At 43.7% G+C, this 22,227-nt stretch overlaps 1 protein-coding gene across 1 annotated transcript in view; it reads left to right on the forward strand.

The window, feature by feature from the left end:
- SLC6A4 (solute carrier family 6 member 4) overlaps nt 1-22,227 on the forward strand; it is a 180,158-nt gene that overhangs the window by 129,354 nt on the left and 28,577 nt on the right. Inside the window, exons 9-10 of the mRNA XM_073667966.1 lie at nt 12,987-13,099; nt 17,144-17,275. Coding sequence (XP_073524067.1) covers nt 12,987-13,099; nt 17,144-17,275 — 245 coding nt within the window. The remainder of the gene's footprint in view (nt 1-12,986; nt 13,100-17,143; nt 17,276-22,227) is intronic.

Below are 22,227 nucleotides of genomic sequence, written 5' to 3' on the forward strand. Positions count from 1 at the left end.
CCATCTGGGCTTTGCACAGTTCAAGGACAGAGCCATCCGGGTGCTCCGAGAACCGGCACCGGGTGGCGTTGTGACCCACAGGCGCCCAGCTATCACTTACCACCAGGAGGCGGCGCCCTTGTCGGCAGGGCCTGTGGGAGCTGATGCGCAGGCTTTGGACAATGACCCGGCTCCAGACCTACACCATCAGGTCCAAGAGCTAGCTAAGAGCGTTGCTGCGCTAACCCGAACTGTGCAGTCTTTACAGGTTTCCACCCCAGGGAAGATCCAGCTGGCATCCGGACCGGAGGACATCCCGTGGCGACGACCAAGGAGGACCCCACCGGCCAGAGGAAGACCCAGTGACCAATACAGCGAAGACGGACGACCCATCTGCCGCCGCTGCAATCAACCCGGACATATGGCAAGGTACTGTTCTTTAAACGGGCACAACCTGGGGTAGAGGGCCAACCCCCAGGAAAAAGATCACCAGGCCCATCGAACTGGCGCGACAGATATGTGGGAGGACGTCCAGTCTTGCCTGTGGTACTGGATGGCATTCCCATGAGTGCCCTACTGGACACCGGGTCACAGGTCACCACCATCCCGTACGTGCTCTTTAAGCAGTACTGGAATGACTCGGATATTACCCGCTACCCTGACGACGACTTGAGTATCATCGCCAGCAATGGCCAGCCCGTGCCACAGATCGGATTTGAAGAGGTGACCATCAAAATCGGTAGAGTCGAACTGGCAGCACAGGGACTGATCATTGTAGATATTGACAAACATGAGAGTCACCCAAAAATAACTCTAGGAACTAATGTAATTGAAAATTGTCTTGCAGAGGTGATTTTCCTTTTACAGCAGGTTGCCAAGAACGCCAGCTCCGGCGAGCAGCGGGTGCTCCAGAAAGAGATCCGGGCACTGATGCGACGGCAACAGGTGGAACTCTCCGGCGGTGAGATTGGTAGCGTAAGAATGTGTGACCCTTTTCCTATTGCCATGCCCCCAAAAAGTGAAATGATGATTTGGTGCCGGGCAGCTATTGGTCTGAGAGGTAGGGATTACCAGGCAATGGTAGAACCAGTTTACTCGGACAGTAGGCCCACCATTTTGACAGCACGGGGGGTGGTTGATGTACGCCATGGGAGGGTGCCCGTTCGCATAATAAATATCGGGGAGAGGGAAGTGTACCTGCCCCGGTATGCCACGCTAGCCAAATTATATACCATTAACCAAAATTCTATGCAATCTGTGGAACCCTTGCCTCTATCTCACCTGGAGGAAGGTAACGGCTCTAAGAAAAACATGGAGGACTGGTGTCAGCAACTACATCTGGGTACTGACTCCACTCCCGCACACCAGAAACAAGGAGTCTATCGGGTGGTTCAAGAGTACGAGAGAGTGTTCAGTAAACACCCGTTAGACTTCGGGCGAGTCAAGGGGGTAGAACACCACATCCCCACGGGAGACCATCCTCCTATAAAAGAGAGGTATCGACCCGTACCCCCTGCCCACTACCAACACGCCAAGGGGATGCTTAGAGACATGAAGGAGGCTGGGGTGATCAGGGATAGCTGTAGCCCCTGGGCAGCTCCACTAGTCTTAGTCAGAAAAAAAGACAACACCATGAGGATGTGTGTAGATTACCGGAAAATCAACCGTATCACACACAAGGATGCGTACCCCTTACCAAGGATAGAGGAGTCATTGGCTGCTTTAAGATCTGCTAACTTCTTCTCTACCTTGGATCTCACTAGCGGGTACTGGCAGGTTCCTGTAGCAGAGGCGGACCGGGAGAAGACCGCATTCACCACCCCGATGGGACTTAGCGAGTTCACCTGCATGCCGTTCGGACTCTGCAACGCACCAGGAACCTTCCAACGACTAATGGAGTGTTGTCTGGGCCACAGAAACTTCGAGACGGTCCTGTTGTACCTGGACGATGTCATCGTATATTCCAAGACGTATGAGGACCACCTGAAACACCTGGCGGAAGTGTTCGAAGCTCTGGCGAGTTACGGCCTAAAGGTGAAACCCTCCAAGTGTCACCTCCTGAAACCAAAGGTGCAGTACCTGGGACACGTGGTGAGCGCTGACGGAGTGGCTCCCGACCCTGATAAGATCACCGCAATTAAGGAATGGCCAAGCCCCTCCAGCGTAAAAGAAGTGCGGCAGTTCCTCGGGTTGGTAGGCTACTACCGAAAGTTTATTCCCGGTTTCACCAAAAAGGCAGCACCTATGCAGGACCTCCTGATAGGCCAGTCCCGGAAGGCCAAGAACCAGAAGCCGCCCTTCAAATGGGAGGAGCTGGAAGAAGAGTCCTTCCGCCAGCTGAAGATGGCCCTCACGGGGGACGAAATCCTGGCGTACCCGGATTATAGCCAGCCCTTTATCCTCTACACCGACGCCAGTAACATCGGGCTAGGAGCCGTACTGTCCCAGATCCAGCAGGGGAAGGAACGAGTAATCGCCTACGCCAGCCGAAAGCTGCGACCCACCGAAAGGAACCCCGAGAATTACAGCTCATTTAAGCTAGAGTTCCTGGCCGTAGTATGGGCAGTCACCGAGCGCTTTAAGCATTACCTCGCTTCTTCCCGGTTCACCGTGTACATGGATAACAACCCGTTGACACACCTGGACACGGCAAGACTCGGTGCCCTGGAACAGAGGTGGATGGCCCATCTGTCCAACTACGAGTTCACAATCAAATACCGGGCCGGACGCTCCAATACCAACGCGGACGCCCTGTCCAGGATGCCCAACCTGCCGGACGAAGGAGAAGATCCGGAGGGACTGGAAGAAGTTGAACTCCCTGCGTTCCACCGTCATGGGACTATCCAGTATTCCCACCGGGTAAGGAGTAAGCAGGCTGCTACGTTGAACCCCTTACCTCACTACAACTGGGCGGAAACGCAAGACAGCGACCCTGCCGTCCGACTGGTGAAGGAGATGCTGACTCGCCCGGAGGCTTGCCTTGAACCAGACGCTCCGGAGGAAGCCAAACAACTATGGGCAGAGAAGAGTCGACTGTTCCTTTACAAGGGGAAGTTGTGCCGCAGAATGGTTAACTCCCGGACGCATGAACTACTCTGGCAAGTAGTGGTGCCACGAAGAGACGCAGCCATGGTGATGGAGGCATACCACGACGGAGCTGGACACTTCGGGTGGAAGAAACTGGAGTTCCTGCTGCGCGAGCGATTCCACTGGGTAGGCATGAGGGGAACCATTGAGAAGTGGTGCAGAGACTGTGGCCCGTGCAACCTGAGAAGGAAGGACCGTGCCAGCCAGAAGACTCCCCTGCAGTCCATCGTCACCCGGCAACCGTTGGAACTGGTAGCCTTGGATCATGTAAAACTGACCCCAAGCAGAAGTGGCTACGTCTACGCGTTAACCATCGTGGATCATTACTCCCGGTTCTTGGTTGTCGTCCCCGTCAAGGACTTAACGGCTCAAACAGCAGCTAGAGCCTTCCAGCAGCACTTCTGCCGTCCACACGGGTACCCGGACCAAGTGCTGACGGACCAGGGACCTGCCTTTGAAGCGGAGGTCTTCCAGGAATTCTGCAATCTGTATGGCTGCCGGAAGATAAGGACGACACCCTACCATCCGCAAACTAATGGACTTTGTGAGAAAATGAACCAGGTGGTAATGGATCTTCTAAAAACGTTGCCCCTGGAAGAACGCAGTCTGTGGCCTGAGAAGTTGCCCGATCTGGTGGACCTATACAACCACATCCCGGTAGGTTCCACCAACTGTACCCCGGCTTACCTAATGAGGGCAAGACCTGGTAAGTTACCTGTTGACCTGGAAATGGGAGTCCTGACACCCGAGGACACTTCACCAGAAGCAGACTGGGACACAGAGAGGCAGCAGCAGTACCGGAGAGTACAGGAGAGCGTGGAGCGAAGTCTCTGTCAGGCTAGGGAAAGACAAGAGAAAACTTACAACCAGTATGCTCCCGCTGTTCCCCTGGTACCCGGAGAGCAGGTCTTGAAGAGGAAGAGACGGCTCCACAAGTTGGACGACCAGTGGGAGAAGGACCCGTACACCGTACTGCCCTCAAGCCACGAGAACCCGAAGGTTTGTACCATCAGTAAAGACGGAGGGGAAACCACAGCCATTGTATCCCGGGACCACCTGAAGAAGTGTCCCGAACAACTGAGGAACCCTGAAGAGGAACAAGAAGACCATCGACCCGTAGAGGAAAGGGAAGATATGGTTAGTACTGTGCTCGGGGACTTCCCTCGGTCTTGGACTCAAGTCAATGGTGCAGTTGTGGTACCCGTACTCACCTTCCTCCAACCAGCATCCCAAGCACCTACGGAGCAACAGGTAGAGCTGGAAGAACAGCCGGTCCAGGAGGCAGAAGACCCCACACCCGCAGACCAGGAGGATCAACCCTCTGCTTGCAGTGAGCCTGCCATATCCCTAGTGAGCCAAAGAGCCGGTAGACAGCTGCCCAGTTTACCCTTGACAGCTCCTACACCCTGTAGTTCAGGGCTAGACAGTCAGCTCCGTAGGTCCACTAGGGCCACTAGAGGCCAGTTACCCGCACGTTGGAGGATTTGAAGTGTATAAATTGTTTTATTTATGTTTACCTGTGTATTGTTGCTTGTGTATAATTTTGTGTTTCTAGTTATTTGTAGGAGTCCTTGGTGGATTTACCGGGAATCCTTTGTACATAGTTGGAGCGTAACCCAGGACGGACTAAAGACTGTTAAGGACTCGGGGCAGGACAAACCCCTACCTGGTTACGTCTCCCTGTTTTGGTGAAATGGACACCTTGCTTTTCTTCAAAGACTGCACCCGGTTACGGACATGCCGTGACCACCTTTATGTGTTTCTTCTTATTGTACTATTATTGTTGTTATATCTTGTTATGTTTTTCTAAAATATGTTTAGTCCCGGAGTACTAAATTTCACTAGGGGGGAATGTGGCACCCCAGGGGTCTGGTTTCCACGGTAATGTAATGTTATGTCTGAGAGCAGGTGGGAGGTCCTTTGGTCAGGGATCCTGTGCATGCCACACCTCCTGCCCAGTCTTGGGAGGGGAGAACTTCCCCTATATAAACCCGGGGCTGAGGCAGGGTTAGGAGTCAAGGAGAGTAGAGACGAGAAACAGTCATAGGAAGAAACAGCAGAAGCTCAGTGGGAGCAATACTACTACGAGTCAGGGGCTGGCAGCTGCAGAGCTCGCCCTGACTGAGAAGCTTTCTTACCGGACCCGGCGTCCGAGGCTGTGGGGACTAACTCTTACCCAGCAGCAGAAGCCGACCGGCAGGGGATTTCAGGTCCTCAGGCCCAGAAACCCGAAGGCAAGGTCACACGCGTGGGACCAGCACCGCCATCGTGGAGCGGAAGCCATTAGAAGGCCCCGAGTCACCGGCCATACGGGTGAGCACCACACGGCACACTCAGGGACGTGGGCTACTTATATCCGCTTCTAGCAAGGTAGCCAGAAGAGTACAGTCAGTTTGGGAGGCCTACAACTCCGCCTGGCCAGGGGAGATCCCATCTGCTCAAGGACTGACCAGGCCCCGTTCGCTAGCAAGTACTCCGGGAGGGTCTATCGTTGTTACCTGTAAAGACCCTGAATTACACCGCACCGTCTCTGAGTGGTTCCTGCTACCCCCATCTTCCACGTCGGCTGCCCTGAGGCCATACCCCTCCCGTTGGGGGTTATACTATCACGCTGCACAATTCTACACCGGCCTCAGCGGTCTGCCCTGCAGCGGCAGCTCCATAGCTGCAAATCAACGGGTGGCGTAGTCGACACTCAAATAACACCTATCAAGACTGCCACACACTGAGTTTGACTCCCTGGGCACGGACCGGGTCCCCGCCACTCGGAGACTACAACCCTCATCTGATCCGGTTCCGGGTAAGCCCCCGTGCGCGAGACGCTGCGCGACACAGCAGGCCCAGGGGCGCGTCAATAGCTTGACATAGCGGTCGGGTTGAGGGATGGATTTTTGAGAATAGGTGTAATTGTGGCATGTTTGAAAGCAGAAGGGAAGGTACCAGAGGTTAATGATAGGTTGACGAGATTGGTTAATGATGGTATAAGTGTGGTGGTGAGGTTAGGGAGGAGGTGGGATGGGATGGGGTCAAGTGGGGAGGTATGATTTGGAGAGGAGATGAGTAAGCTCTCCTTCAGTGATGTTGGAGAGGGAGGTTATGGGGGAAGGGCATTGGTCTGGTATACAAAGGGGTTGTGGTGGTCGAACAATAAAGACTTGCCTTATTTGGTCGATCTTATTTTTGAAGTGTGTGGCAAACTCCTCAGCAGAGATGAGCGAGGACGGATGGGGCAGTGTTAGGCGGAGGAGGGAGTTAAAAGTGTTGAATAACTGTTTGGGGTTGTAGGATAAGGAAGCAATGAGGATTGTAAAGTAGGCCTGTTTAGCATAGATGAGGGCTGATTTGAATGCGAGTGTTGCTTGTTTGAATGCAGTGAAGTCATCTTTCAAATGTGTTTTCTTCCAACGCGGCTCTGCAACCCTGGACACCAGTTAGTGAGGTATGAAGAGATCCAGGAGACGGCAAGGTGTTTGATGGCAAGGGAACAGAGGATCTGTGGAAGGAGGGAGTGTTTGACTGTTCAAAGGCAGGACAGGTCTAGAAGGAAGCGTATAGAGTATTGTCTGTTAGCTTTGACGGTAAGTCATTAGTAATTTTGGTTAGGGCAGTTTTAGTAGAGTGGTGGGGACAAAAGCCAGATTGTAGAATGTCGAAGAGTGAGTTGATTAAGAAGTGGGACAAAAAATTGTAGAAACTAAATTTTAGTAAGTCATCAGTTTTGCATATAGAGGCTGAAGCAATAGACATTCTGGAGGAAGTTTTAGTATTTTTGTGTATGGAGTGTTGATTATTTTTATAGATCCTAAGTGGTGTTGTATGGTAATTTTAAAGTGTTTGGGTACATTGAGATTAACAATGGGCCTAGGCTACGATATAATAACGGACCCAAAATATCCAATAGAAGATTACCCCCTATTGAGCCGACTATATTATCAATCATGTGCCACTTGTCTGTTTTTGGGATGATTTACATAGATATGCACATATTCTTTTTAGATGGAGGCTAGCCTTAGGGGTTTGTTCAGACAAGTATATTATATTGATTTGTGCTGTTGGAGTCAAAATCTGACAAGACACTGACCAATCTAATTCAGTAGTGTTGTTCAGATGTCAGTTTTTTCACACATACCGAGTTTCCATGTGAAAAAAAATTAATTGCAGGATGCACCATTCTCTTCCATTAATCGCATGAAATTTGCCTATTAAAGTCAAAATAAATCTGATCCCATATGGATCATCCGTACAGCATCTGTTTTTCTGAATATTGCCATTAACTTATAAAACTGTATTTGATCATGTATATTTTAAAATGTTGATGTAAAATACGGACACACAGATGGATGATAATGCGGATGAATATTTTCTGAGGTTTCCAAATGGAAATCAGACAATTTTTCATAGGTTCATCTGACACCAGCCTTAGAATTGTTTCACTTGAGATGGCCAAGGAACCCTAATTTGACAATAAGTACAATATATATTGGGTAGAAATGTATTTTAGCCAGGCAGTGCTATATATTTGTTGAAAACCACAATTTTATTTCCTCATGTGGAAATACTATTAACTAGTTTCACACTGAACATCTGCCAAGTGTCCTCTAGTGAACAGACAATATTATCAGCTGAAGGCGCCTTTGAGAAGCTTTGGTTCTGAGAAAGAACCAGTGTGTCAAGCTGCTTTCGTGGGTTGGTGATTATGTCCCCGCAGAGAGGAAATTAGGAAAGAGAATATGAAGGAGTATATGATGTTTGCGTAGAACATTCCTGGACTCTCTATACCAGGGGTCCTCAAACTTTTTAAACAGGGGGCCAGTTCACGGTCCCTCAGACCATTGGAGGGCCGGAATACAGTTTTTAAAAAAAAACTATGAACAAATTCCTATGCACACTGCACATATCTTATTTTGAAGTAAAAAAAAACAATACAGGAACAAATACAATATTTAAAATGAAGAACAAGTGAAGTTAAATCAACCGGTATTTCAATAGGCAGGTAAATGTCCCCAATAGGCAGCATAGGTCCCCAATAGGCAGGTAAATGTTCCCAATAGGCAGGTAAATGTCCCCAATAGGCAGGTAAATATCCCCAATAGGCAGCATAGGTCCCCAATAGGTAGGTAAATATCCCCAATAGGCAGCATAGGTCCTCAATAGGCAGGTAAATGTCCCCAATAGGCAGCATAGGTCCTCAATGGGGAGGTAAATGTCCCCAATAGGCAGCATAGGTCCTCAATGGGCAGGTAAATGTCCCCAATAGGCAGCATAGGTCCTCAATAAGCAGGCTGTTTCCCCCTAATAATGCCCTATGCAGGCTGTTCCCCCCTTATAATGCCCCATGCAGGCTGTTCCCCCATTATAATGCCCCATGTAGGCTGTTCCCCCCTTATAATGCCCCATGCAGGATGTCACCCCCCATATAATGCCCCATGCAGGATGTCCCTTTCTCCCACCATATAATGCCCCATGCAAGATATCACTCCCTGTCTTTATAATGCCCCATGCAGGATGTCACCCCCCCATATAATGCCCCATGCAGGATATCACTCCCCTGTCTTTATAATGCCCCATTCAGGATGTCACCCCCCCATATAATGCCCCATGCTGGATGTCACCCCCCTTATAATGCCCCATGCAGGCTGTTCCCCCATTATAATGCCCCATGCAGGCTGTTCCCCCCTTATAATGCCCCATGCAGGATGTCACCCCCCCATATAATGCCCCATGCAGGATGTCCCTTTCTCCCACCATATAATGCCCCATGCAAGATATCACTCCCTGTCTTTATAATGCCCCATGCAGGATGTCACCCCCCCCATATAATGCCCCATGCAGGATATCACTCCCCTGTCTTTATAATGCCCCATTCAGGATGTAACCCCCCATATAATGCCCCATGCTGGATGTCACCCCCTATATAATGCCGTGCTGGATGTCACCCCCCATATAATGCCCCATGCAGCATGTCACCCCCCCATATAATGCCCCATTCAGGATGTCACCCCCCCATATGATGCCCCATGCAGGATATCACTCCCCTGTCTTTATAATGCCCCATTCAGCATGTCACCCCCCCATATAATGCCCCATTCAGGATGTCACCCCCCCATATAATGCCCCATGCAGGATATCACTCCCCTGTCATTATAATGCCCCATTCAGGATGTCACCCCCCCATATAATGCCCCATGCAGCATGTCACTCCCCTATATAATGCCCCATGCAGCACGTCACTCCCCCATATAATGCCCCATGCAGGATGTCACCCCCCCCCCATATTATGCCCCATGCAGGATGTCACCCCTAATATTATGTCCCATGCCTCCATACATTAAAAAAAAAAAAAATGAAATACTCACCTCACTCCTCCTCACCCGCTGCCGCTGCTCTGGTCTGGACTCCAGGTTCGCCGGCGTCTTCCCGCTCTGCACTGCCTGTGACGGCTCAGGGGAGGGCGCGGTGTAAAGACGTCACCACACCCTCTGACCTGAGACGTCACAGGGAGCGCACAGCAGGAAGACAGCGGATCTGCGGAGGCACGGGGAGAGGTAAGTATCCGGCTTCCGGGGCCCTGAGCAAGCGGGGGGGAGAGAATGTCAAGAGTGTGCAAAGCAGTCATCAAAGCAAAAGGTGGCTACTTTGAAGAATCTAGAATATAAGACATATTTTCAGTTGTTTCACACTTTTTTGTTAAGTATCTAATTCCACATGTGTTAATTCATAGTTTTGATGCCTTCAGTGTGAATGTACAATTTTCAAAGTCATGAAAATACAGAAAAATCTTTAAATGAGAAGGTGTGTCCAAACTTTTGGTCTGTACTGTATATACAGTTATATGAAAAAGTTTGGGCACCCCTATTAATCTTAAGCTTAATGTTTTATAAAAATTGCTGTTTTTGCAACAGCTATTTCAGTTTGATATATGTAATAACTGTTGGACACAGTAATGTTTCTGCCTTGAACTGAGGTTTATTGTACTAACAGAAAATGTGCAATCTGCATTCAAACAAAATTTGACAGGTGCATAAGTATGGGCACCCTTATCATTTTCTTGTTTTAAATCCTCCTACCTACTTTTTACTGACTTACCAAAGCACTTTTTTTGGTTTTGTAACCTCATTGAGCTTTGAACTTCAGAGCCAGGTGTATGCAATCATGAGAAAAGCTACTTAAAGTGGCCACTTGCAAGTTGTTCTCCTGTTTGAATCTCCTCTGAAGAGTGGCATCATGGGCTCCTCAAAACAACTGTCAAATGATCTGAAAACAAAGATTATTCAACATAGTTGTTCAGGGGAAGGATACAAAAAGCTGTCTCAGAGATTTAACCTGTCAGTTTCCACTGTGAGGAACATAGTAAGGAAATGGAAGAACACAGGGACAGTTCTTGTTAAGGCCAGAAGTGGCAGGCCAAGAAAAACATGAGAAAGGCAGAGAAGAAGAATGGTGCGATCAGTCAAGGACAATCCTCAGACCACCTCCAGAGAGCTGCAGCATCAACTTGCTGCAGATGGTGTCACTGTGCATCGGTCAACTATACAACGCACTTTGCACAAGGAGAAGCTGTATGGGAGAGTGATGCGAAAGAAGCCGTTTCTGCAAGCACGCCACAAACAGAGTCGGCTGAGGTATGCAAAAGCACATTTGGAGAAGCCAATTTCTTTTTGGAAGAAGGTCCTGTGGACTGATGAAACCAAGATTGAGTTGTTTGGTCATACAAAAAGGCGTTATGCATGGCGGCAAAAAAACACAGCATTCCAAGAAAAACACTTGCTACCCACAGTAAAATTTGGTGGAGGTTCCATCATGCTTTGGGGTTGTGTGGCCAATGCCGGCACCGGGAATCTTGTTAAAGTTGAGGGACGCATGGATTCCACTCAGTATCAGCAGATTCTTGACAATAATGTTCAAGAATTAGTGACAAAGTTGAAGTTACGCAGGGGAGGGATCTTTCAGCAAGACAATGATCCAAAACACCGCTCCAAATCTACTCAGGCATTCATGCAGAGGAACAATTACAATGTTCTGGAATGGCCAGCCCAGTCCCCAGACCTGAATATCATTGAACATCTGTGGGATCATTTGAAGAGGGCTGTCCATGCTCGGCGACCATCAAACTTAACTGAACTGGAATAGTTTTGTAAAGAGGAATGGTCAAAAATACCTTCATCCAGGATCCAGCAACTCATTAAAAGCTACAGGAAGCGACTAGAGGCTGTTATTTTTGCAAAAGGAGGATCTACTAAATATTAATGTCACTTTTCTGGTGAGGTGCCCATACTTATGCACCTGTCAAATTTTGTTTGAATGCAGATTGCACATTTTCTGTTAGTACAATAAACCTCATTTCAAGGCAGAAACATTACTGTGTCCAACAGTTATTACATATATCAAACTGAAATAGCTGTTGCAAAAACACCAATTTTTATAAAACATTAAGCTTAAGATTAATAGGGGTGCCCAAACTTTTTCATATAACTGTATATATATATATATATATATATATATATATATATATATATATTAAAAAAAGTGATTCATTCTTCGTCCACTGCTCCATGGTCCAGTTTCTGCTCCTCACACATTGTGATATATTGGGGCCGATTCATCAAGACTGGTGTAGTGCATGCTTGTGTTATGCTAGTCTTGTTGGAGTAGAAGACGCCAAATTCACGAAGACGCACACGCTGCTTAATGATTTCAACAACTGGTGTGCGCCTCCATGAACTGCGCCAGACATGCATTTCTGTAGTGTACAAAAACGCCGGCACATTTGATAAATTGGGTGGCCGTAACCACAATCCCATCCCGGCTCCTCCCCAGTACTGACCATTTCAGTGAACTGATTCAAACTGTCATGAAAATGCCAAATCTCGCAAACTCTCCGTTGTGCCAAAATATTGCAACGTTTCAACGCTTACCTCAGTTTTCTGGTGTAAAAACTTTTGCCTCTACCCCATTGTGTGTTTTGCACCTATCTATTTGCAGTAACACTTTTTTAAGCAATTTATGCTTGAATAGCTTTCCTGTGTGAACTTGAGGGACATGGAGGTATCCAAATTTCTCCTAATTGCTAGAAAACTGACCAAACTCGGACATGTCCTCCTTTTTTTTTTTCTTGACCATTGAGTCATAAAAAAGAATGTAAACATGAAAAGGGCCATAAACTATAATATACACAGCAGGCAAAATAAGTATTTAACACGTCACCAATTTTCTTATTAAATATTTTTCTAAAGGTGCTATTGACATGAAATTCTCACCAGATATCGCTAACAACCCAACCAATCCACACAGACAAAGAAATCAAACAATAGATATCCATTAATTATGTGTAATAATGAGAAATGACACAGGGAAAAAGTATTGAACACCATTTACTGATATTTATTTAATACTTTGTACCAAAGCCTTTGTTGGCGATGACAGCTTCAAGACACCTCCTGTATGGAGAAACTAGTTGCAGGCATTGCTCAGGTGTGATTTTGGCCCATTCTTCTACACAAACACTCTTCACATCCTGAAGGTTCTGTGTACTTCTTCTATGAACTCTGAGTTTTAGTTCCTTCTATAAATTTTCTATTGGATTCAGGTCAGGTGCTTATTTCACCCGCTGAATACCTGTGTGCCATCCATTAAAAAACAGATCGCACACATACAAGAAAAATTGACGTGTTAATGGGGTCTAGCATATGAAATTCAAGAACGGACTGTTCACTTGCTGACTAATGTATCCCACCCCTGCTGGTGTCATTGTGACGAGACACAGTATATTAGTATTCTTCACCTGTAAATGGTTTTATTGTTCTGGATATTTATATTCCTGTTAAATGTATGCATTTTGGGGTTAAAGAAAAATTACTATTTACTGCACTGTGCATTTGTGAGATTATTTGCCAAGCTTAGTAAGTTTTGTGTTATTTTAGGTCCCAGTCTTCTATTCATCACCTATGCAGAGGCGATAGCCAACATGCCAGCGTCCACCTTCTTCGCCATTGTCTTTTTCTTAATGCTGATTACACTTGGACTGGACAGTACGGTAAGACAGATAATAGCTTTTTAACATATTGATTGTGAAACTACAAAGAGAGTAAACTCATTGATCCTATTGACTATATTGATATTTTTTCTTGCTCTTCTTTGATCTTGTGCCTACTTCATTGAAGGCAAATGTGTATGTTAGTCTAAACTTTTGGTATTCCTAGGGATGTTAACTTTAGAAGACAAAACACAGATTCATCATTTACAGCGTTTTTAAGTCACTTATGTGTTTTTGTCTTGTAACAGAATTTGAACCAAATTTTTTAAAAATGGAGCACGCAAGTTGATAAGTTTTGCCCAAATTTAAAGATGCTCTTTTTTTGTCTTTAGCTTTTCTGTGCCTTATTGGAGAAAAGAGTTGGACAATCTTTTTTAAAATGTCATATGTTAATTTTCAAATGAGAAAAAAAAATAGATTTTATTATCCACTAACTTACTGGATAGGAACAAAGGCGCAACAATTTTGTGACATTTTGAAAAGGTGCAAAATGATGAATTGGGCTAAAACATCTGAATAACCAAAACCATACATATAATGCCAAATATAAAAACAAAACCAGCTGAAGTTAACATTAAAAAAGGAGCAAATAAAATAATGAATATGGCTAAATGAAAAAAAAGTCACTAGTAGAACTATTTATACTACAAAAAAAAATAGAAAAATAATGATGAATTGTGGCCATCGTCTCTGTAAAGAGAAATACATACAGACTTTTGCAATTCATATTTACAAGTAACCTGTGACGTCGTATAAGGCAAGTGTTAGTCCCAAGTATATGCACTTAAGTAAAAAAACATGTCTGCAAGAATGGACAACCCCTTTAATACCGATGAATTTAAATTTAATATCTATGGAGAGCTCTACAGAGAACATTACTGAAATGTAATTATCTAATTTTTGTTGAACTTCAATAATACATTGCAGCAAATGGTACATTTAGAACCTTGTATAGTAAAGATGGGAAATATAGCGTTTGTCTAGAAAAAAAGAGGTGGAAGGGATGGTCTATATAACTACTCTTGATGGTGCTTATTATAGAAAAAAATACCTTTTTTTTTTAATCTTGGGTGACCCTCAGTGGGAATGAAGTATAGATAACTATTGCTTAAAGTAAAAAATTAGAGATGAGAGAATTTATTCAGGCGGAATTGAATTCTCCTCGAATTAAAAAAAACAACAAATCTGTGTGGATTCAGCAAAATGATTGCCGTCAGACAGCCATTTTGTTAAACCATAAAGGGCCATCAAAAGGTTAAAAATAATGATTAAAAAAATACTTATAATCTCCTTACCGCTCACCTCTCCAGCCCCTCCTCCGTTGTGTCATTGTGCCCTTATGTCCATCCCGGACCTCCTAAGAGTCAAATTTCCTAGTCTAGTGTGACGAAGCCCGGGATTTCAGCACTTACAGCGGTGATAGGACGATGCGGCAAAGACCAGATGGGTGACAGTGAGGAGCAGAGGGACCGGAGATTTAAGCAGTAAGGGAGTGTAAGTGTTTTGTTTTTTTTTACATATTGCGTTTATTATGCACTGGGGTCTAGAGAAACCTCAGAGCATAAAAATAAGGGATATTCAATTTGCTGGGAATAACTTCTTTGCAAATCGAATTTCCCTGTAAAATCTGTGAGATCTGGCTAAATCGAATTTTGCCTGATTTGCTCATCTCTAGTAGAAATGCCATGATGATTTGTGCATCTACCATAGCTTTTAAAAAAAGCAAATACCTATATATTTATAAGTAAGTAACTCAGATTTTTTTTGCCCCCAAAATAATTGAAAAATGATCAGTAAAGCACTTTTTACCCTGCGTTCTGCAGTATCTGTCAGAGGTAACCACTTGGAGGATTCTCCGACATATACTGCAAATGGAAGCCTCACGCAGAACCCAAATTCCTAACATGCTAGAGCTCTCTCCTGTCTTCAGCTTCCTTTACATTTATTCATGGCGTACATGTTCTGGATACAGATTAATGTAGATAACAAGTAAAGTTCTGAGAAGTAATATACCAGACAAGAAAGCAGAATCTGTTAGTAATAATTACTAAGAAGAAATTATTTGGTTTTCCACTAACAATAGGAAGTTAAAAAAAAGTTAAAATATGCACCTACTATATTTATTCTTAGGGGTTCTACCTGTTTTCATCAAATTTAAATTAAAGAAGCACTCCTCCTCCTCCCATCAAAGTTTTTAGCCTCTTAGTATATTGCAATTATCATATTATACAGCACTGTGTACTTACAATTGCTCCTTTTGCCTTTATACCCAGTTAATTCTTCTCTTTTCCATTAGGTCTATTACGCCACATGATTAAAAACTTGACTAGCTGAATCCTTCTAAGCTCTATGTAGAATCAGAAAGTAAAAGTCTCTGGCAGGGGGAAGGAGGGAGCAGCTGGGTCAGGAGGTGAAGAGGGGAATGATTTCTGCAGGGACAAGAGACTTCCTGTTTCTACATAGAGGAGAGAAAAGAGAAGAATTAGTTGGGTAGAAAGACAAAATGAGCAGTTATAAGTACACAGTGCTGTATAATATGATGACTGCAATATATTAAGAGGATAAAAACTTTGAAGGGAGTGCTTTTTTAAATGTTGAAAATGGTATCTGATCGGCAGTCAGGATGTCATAGCGCAGGATGAGCTGATCAGATTAATAAACTTTTCCCACAAAAAAGTACAAATAAAACTTATATTGTATTCATTGAAATCTCTGGCGCTTTTACATATAGGAGTCCAGTGGGTGGTCCTATTCAGTGATTGACAGTCGTCCCTGTATGACTGTGCATGCAGAGATAGCAGTCAATCACTGATTAGGACCAACCACTGGGCTCATGCTACAAACACCAGGAATTTCAGTGAATAAAATACAAGTAAGGCTATGTTCACACATGTTGGTTTTTTTTTACATCACAAATCTGCAACAAAACTTATTTCTGGCAGGAAATCAGCTGCGTCAAAAACGCAGGTTTTGCTGCATTTTTTTGTGCATTTTCTCAGCGTTTGTTTCACTGTCCTTCTGTGTCTATTTATGCATGTACATAAAGTTCTGTGAAAAAAAAGAACCCCATTCTATTTTGCCATCAAAAATGCTGAAAAAACGCTGCTGCATTTTTTGATGCATTTTTTCTGTGTTTTTTCACCACCCATTACTTCCTATGGGTGAAAAAACGCTGAAAGTAGTGACATGCTCTATTTATCAAAAACCCAACCAAGGCATAAAATACACAACAAAAAAACATGATGTGTGAACAGAGAATTCTGGTTTCTCATAGCCTTTGCTGGTACTGCAAAACGCAGCTGAAAATTTGCAGCAAAAAACGCTGAAAAACACAACATGTGTGAACATAGTCTTATACTGAATCTTTTCCAACAAACCTATATATACAGTGGTGTGAAAAATTGTTTGCCCCCTTTCCCCTTTTTCACACAGGACCTTGTAGGTTTGGATTTCTTTTTATTTTTCGCTTAATAATAAAGACCTTCATTTAAAAATTGCATTTTGTGATTACTTGTGTAATCTTTATCTAATATTTAAATTTGTTTTGTGATCTGAAACATTTAAGTGTCACAAACATGCAAAAGAATAAGAAATCAGGAAGAGGGCAACACTTTTTCACACCACTGTAATTCTGCTCAGTTTCTCCTTCTCTATACCTTGCTGTCCACAGATCAGACTGTATGTACAACATGACAGATTCCCTTTAAAGCGGTTTTAAGCTAGAGAGGAGAGTGGCTATAAAAGGTGTCTCACTCTGGAGGAGTTACATGGACAACCTATTGATTTCAAAGGAACCATGTAATGCTTCTTTTTTTGTGTGGTGACGTTGCACACTGACAATAGCTGGAGGTCCTAACTAACAGAACCCTACAAAGAAAAGAGCATTCTCGAAAGTGGACAACACCTATGTAATTTCCACCCAGTAGAGCCCTGCATTTTGATGCAGCTATAGCACATATGTGATATTACTGAAGAATGTATGATCTCACTAATTGCATAGTAAATCTCTATTCGGTCTTCTGTATAATCATGTTCTCTATGTAGTTTGCAGGACTGGAAGGCGTCATTACTGCAGTACTGGATGAGTTCCCACACGTATGGGGCAAGAGACGAGAACTTTTTGTCTTCCTTTTAATTTCTCTCTGCTTCCTCGGGGCACTATCTACCCTAACATTTGTAAGTAAGAATAACAACGCTCTGATCCAAAGAGATATGGTTTTCCTATTTATTAAAGTGTATTTTTAAACATGGATTTGTCCGGGGGATGAGAACAATGTGGTTGTTGGAATAGTAAGAGAAATGAAAGTGAACTTTTTGAACTTTGTGGTTCTTTAATTAACTGCGGAGAACTTTCTCTCAGAGAACACTTGAAATTCAATTTTAGCCGATTAGGTAGGCATAGTTCTGCCAAGTTCCTGTTCGTGCCCACATGTGCTAGATGCCAAAAGAGAGAGTTATTCATAACAATACAATATTATTTTTAACCATTCAATGAATAATAATGATGTCAAGATAAGTTACATTGTTTCTGTATAACAGGAATGGACAAGCATTTGAGTTCCACAAATTTTATTTTCCTTTCTCAGACCTTGTGCTCACCTGATAAGAAATTTGGCTGTAATAGATGGCTCATATTGCATACATAAATAGTATGTTACACTGTACAAAGTAATAAATGCCATTATACCATACAAGTGAATAGTACTTGTATATCGTACGTATAAATTATACTTCTATACTATACACATAGTGATGCTATACCATACACATAAATAATACTGAAATATTGTAAAAATCAATAGTACCACTATACTGTACAAATCAATAGTACCTCTATACTGTACACATCAATAGTACCTCTATACTGTACACATCAATAGTACCACTATATACTATACACATCAATAGTACCTCTATAATATACACATCAATAGTACCACTATACTATACACATCAATAGTACCACTATATACTGTACATATCAATAGTACCACTATACTGCACACATCAATAGTACCACTATACTATACACATCAATAGTACCACTATATACTATACACAGCAATAGTACCACTATACTTTACACATCAATAGTACTAGTATATACTGTACACATCAATAGTACAACTATACTATACACATCAATAGTACTACTATATACTGTACTCATCAATAGTACCACTATACTGTTAACATAACTAGTAGCACTATGCCATACAAATGCTTACTCACAAATATATACATACAAACAATTTAGACAAATATATGTGCATATTAAACACACTTCTGTCAATAGCTGTCACATACCAGCACAGCATTTGAGAGGGTCACGTAAAGAAAGGTAGCTACTAGTGTTGAGCGAGTATGTTCTGTTAACCCTTTCGCCGAGTATGCTCGGGCGAGCTCCGAGTAGTTACCGCTGCTCGGTGTTATGTTTAAATCACTCCCTCGTGCATGATTTGCGACTGTTTGATAGCTTTAATACATGTGAGGAATGATTGTTTCTTTTGCATTCCTCACATGTAATAAAGCTGTCAAAAAGTCGCAAATCATGCACGAGGGAGTGATTTAAACATAACACCGAGCAGCTGTAACTACTCGGTGCTCGCCCGAGCATACTCGGCGAAAGGGTTAACAACATACTCGCTCAACACTAGTAGCTACATATGCCAGTCTGCTGTGTTCTTCATGAACCGCTCTGTGCAGAATCCACTTTCCACACTCTCCTATTCATTCTGACTACTGAACTGCCTGCATCAAGTTACAACAACCGACAAGTTCCAGCTGTTGTAATTTAATACAGTAAGAGAGGGAGGACAGGACCTATTTGGGGTCCATCAAGTGAAAAGTATAACAGAGATATATCCTGCGCCATCACCACTTATATTGTTTAGTAAAACTTTAAGGCTGTAATATAAACCTTTAGGGCCTGTGCACACGTTGCAGATTTGTCACATTTTTTTCTGCACAGATTTGTACAAAAACCTGAAGAGTGTCCTGATACCAGCAAAATGAATGAGAATCCTGAAGTCTCATGCACACGTTGCATGCAGCATTGCAATTCTTTCACTCATACTAATTAATGAATAGGCAAAAACCTGCACCAAAAACACATGTAAAAAATGCATCAAAAATGTGGCAAAAATGCACCTATTTTACACTGTGTTTTTCCTGCCAAGATATGCAGAAATTTCCCAAATACCCTTAAGTTTTTTTTGTGTGTGAATAGGAATGTATTAGTTTCTGGTGCGTGTGTGTGTGTGTTTTTCAAATGCCTCTACTGGTGAGGCCATAATATTGAAGTAATATCAACATTAAAAAATAACACTTACTCACCTCCGGTGCCAGCGCTGTTCCAGTGGTCTTGGCACTTGCTCTCTCGGGGATCACATCACATTGTTGTCACGCGATCCCTCCATTCAATCAGCGCTGGCTTTACTCTCCCTGCCTTTGGACGAATTGCATAATCCAGAGGAAATGAGAGAGCCTTAGCTCTTACTTCCTCTGGATGTATGTGATTTTTCCGAAGGCGGGGAGAGTAAAGCCAGCGCTGATTGAACGCAGGGATCGCATGACTGAACAATGTCATGCGATCACCGGGAGAGCCAGTGCCAACAACGCTGGAACAGCACCGGCACCGGAGAAGAGTATAAATGTTATAAATTTACAACAACTTAGGGATTGAGAAGGGATTGTCTGAGTAGTGGACAACCCCTTTAATCTAACCTATTAAAACCTGAACATGAGGATAAATTAGTAATCCAGAAAGCAGCAGTACTGGTTAATATATAGAGAGTACGAGCCACACAGGGATTGATCCTCCAGTCCCTTAATCATCAAAAACTTAAGCAAATGACTTTTGAGGTTAAATATCACATGGATAAATACAAGGTCATGAGGTTAAAGGGGTTGGCCACGTTCTCCAGTTAGTGCAGCTTTCCTCACACACTGACCAGTACTTCTGTCCATACAATGGCCGCTGGTGGAGCAACATGCGACCAGAGTCCAGACCTGTCCATTAGCCTCTTCCAATTTTAAAACACCTCACATGAGAAAGCTGCTTTTCTGTTGGAGGAGGCTGATGGTCTGGTAAGATACTTCTCCATTAGTATCTATTTTATGGACAGAAGTGCTGGTCAGTTTGTACTAACAGGAGAAAGTGGCAAACCCCTTTCAAGTACAGTATCCCCTTATTATTCTTGCATCGTACTAAAATACGGCTTAGTTCTAGGATACACTGTTTGTGATCTGATCAGACATGTTAAGTTCCTCTCTGATCTCTACAACGAAGAGGCTGTGAGTGACCTATTTTGATTCCTTTGTGCTGCATAATGCCAAATATGATCAAAATGTGTATTTAATCAGAACACATTATTTAAGTGGAGGGGCCAAGTGGCTGCTCCTGCACTTCACTAGATCAGGAGGTGGTCCTTAGGTTGGATCACAGCATTTGGACCCATGTGATCCAATGTTGATGCCATCTGCTAATGTTATGCCATTTCTTAATATTGAGACCCTGTTGATGTTATAGAGGTCGGGTCCATCCATATATTTTTTTTTTTAAATATAGTCTACCAAAAGCTATGTTATTCAATAAGGAGCTGTCTTTGTGCCAACCTGTAATATAAAAGGTATTAAATAGTTTATTCTTGACCATGCACTCTTGGTTTCATTAGGCAGTACAATCTGCTTTGGTCTGGGATACTGAAAACTGATTGGCTTAGTCAACTTTATACATAAATATATAATTGAAGTTAATCTTTTCTATTTAAAGGGAATTTGTCACAAGGTATTTGCTACCTCATCTGGGAGCAGCATAATGTAGGAAAAGAGACCCTGATTCCAAAGATGTGTCTCTTAGTTTACTGGTTTCAGCAGTTGTGACACAATCAGAGTTTTTAGATGTAGCATGAAGCAGAGCTGAGAAAGCTAACCACGCCCACACCAGGCTCTATATGTATGTTGTCTATTGACAGTGAGCTGCTAATCACAGGAGGGGGTGTGGTCGGACCAGGGCTCCTGTGCACTGTGGTCAGGGCAATGATATTCTCCTAGTGACAAAACCTTCATTGTATGGAACAGCACACAACCTAATAAATGACATCATTGAATTTTGTGTCTTAGCTACTACCTCATGCTGTCCTCAAATTACATAGCAAAAGCCTTCTGACAGATTCCCTTTAAAAGAGAACTTTGCTTTCAACAAACTTTCCATAAATTAATAGCACAAGCAAATGTACAAAACTTTGCTATATAACTTATCAGAGAAATCTGCTTCCTTTCCCACTGTTATGATCTGCAACATGTACTATGGAAAGATAAGGGAAAACTGTCCCTACAGTAAAACTAAGCTGAATCCTTACGATGTAGCGGGCTGCCTGTTCCTAGCGAACAGACCCGCCTTAGTCCTCGGCTAGTCGGAACGAAGACCTATAGCATAAGGGGAGGGGTCCCTAAAAGAACTAAGGACTGGGACAAAAATGGGACACCTCCTAAACAGAGAAGTTGTTGCAGAACACAAAAAAACAAACAGACAAAAAGTACTAGAGGTCCCAGAAGGACCAAACGAACTGACAGAGAAAGGCACAGAAGCACCTGGCTAGAGAAACAGTCAAACACTGAAGTCCAGCACAACCAAAAGGGCGGAGCTGGAATATAAAGGCAGATGACCGCAAAACACAAGATGGAAAAAACAAACAGGAGGGTTCTAACACCCAGTCATGAGGCACTTCTTCCCCTCCCCTAACTTCCGATCTTGTCATCCACTCTGAAAAATAGAGCTGTACTTGCTCAGACAAAACAGGCTTCAGGCTCACTGTGGTGTCAGGTTAGACAGCTCATTATACTCTATTGAGAGGGGGGGTGGACTGAGGAGCAGAGTGCGAAAACAAGCAGAGGAAGATAAAGAAAGATGATGCTGAGCTTTTTAACAAGTGTTTTACCTAATCTCAGAGCTTGCTTCACATCTCCATAGCTTAGTACTGCTTTATAATTTTCTCCATGCTGCTACTGTGGCTTCTCTATGTGTGCTAAAAAGGAATGACGAGCAGGAATCCTTCACTCTGTGCTGTGCTATGTATGGCAGACATCATAGCAGCCAGTCTCCTCCCACCAGCTCAGAGTGGATT

This window comes from Phyllobates terribilis, unplaced genomic scaffold (assembly GCF_046119375.1).
Source record: "Phyllobates terribilis strain yellow unplaced genomic scaffold, ASM4611937v1 Scaffold_2__4_contigs__length_985480577, whole genome shotgun sequence".
NCBI classification, from domain to species: Eukaryota; Metazoa; Chordata; class Amphibia; order Anura; family Dendrobatidae; genus Phyllobates; species Phyllobates terribilis.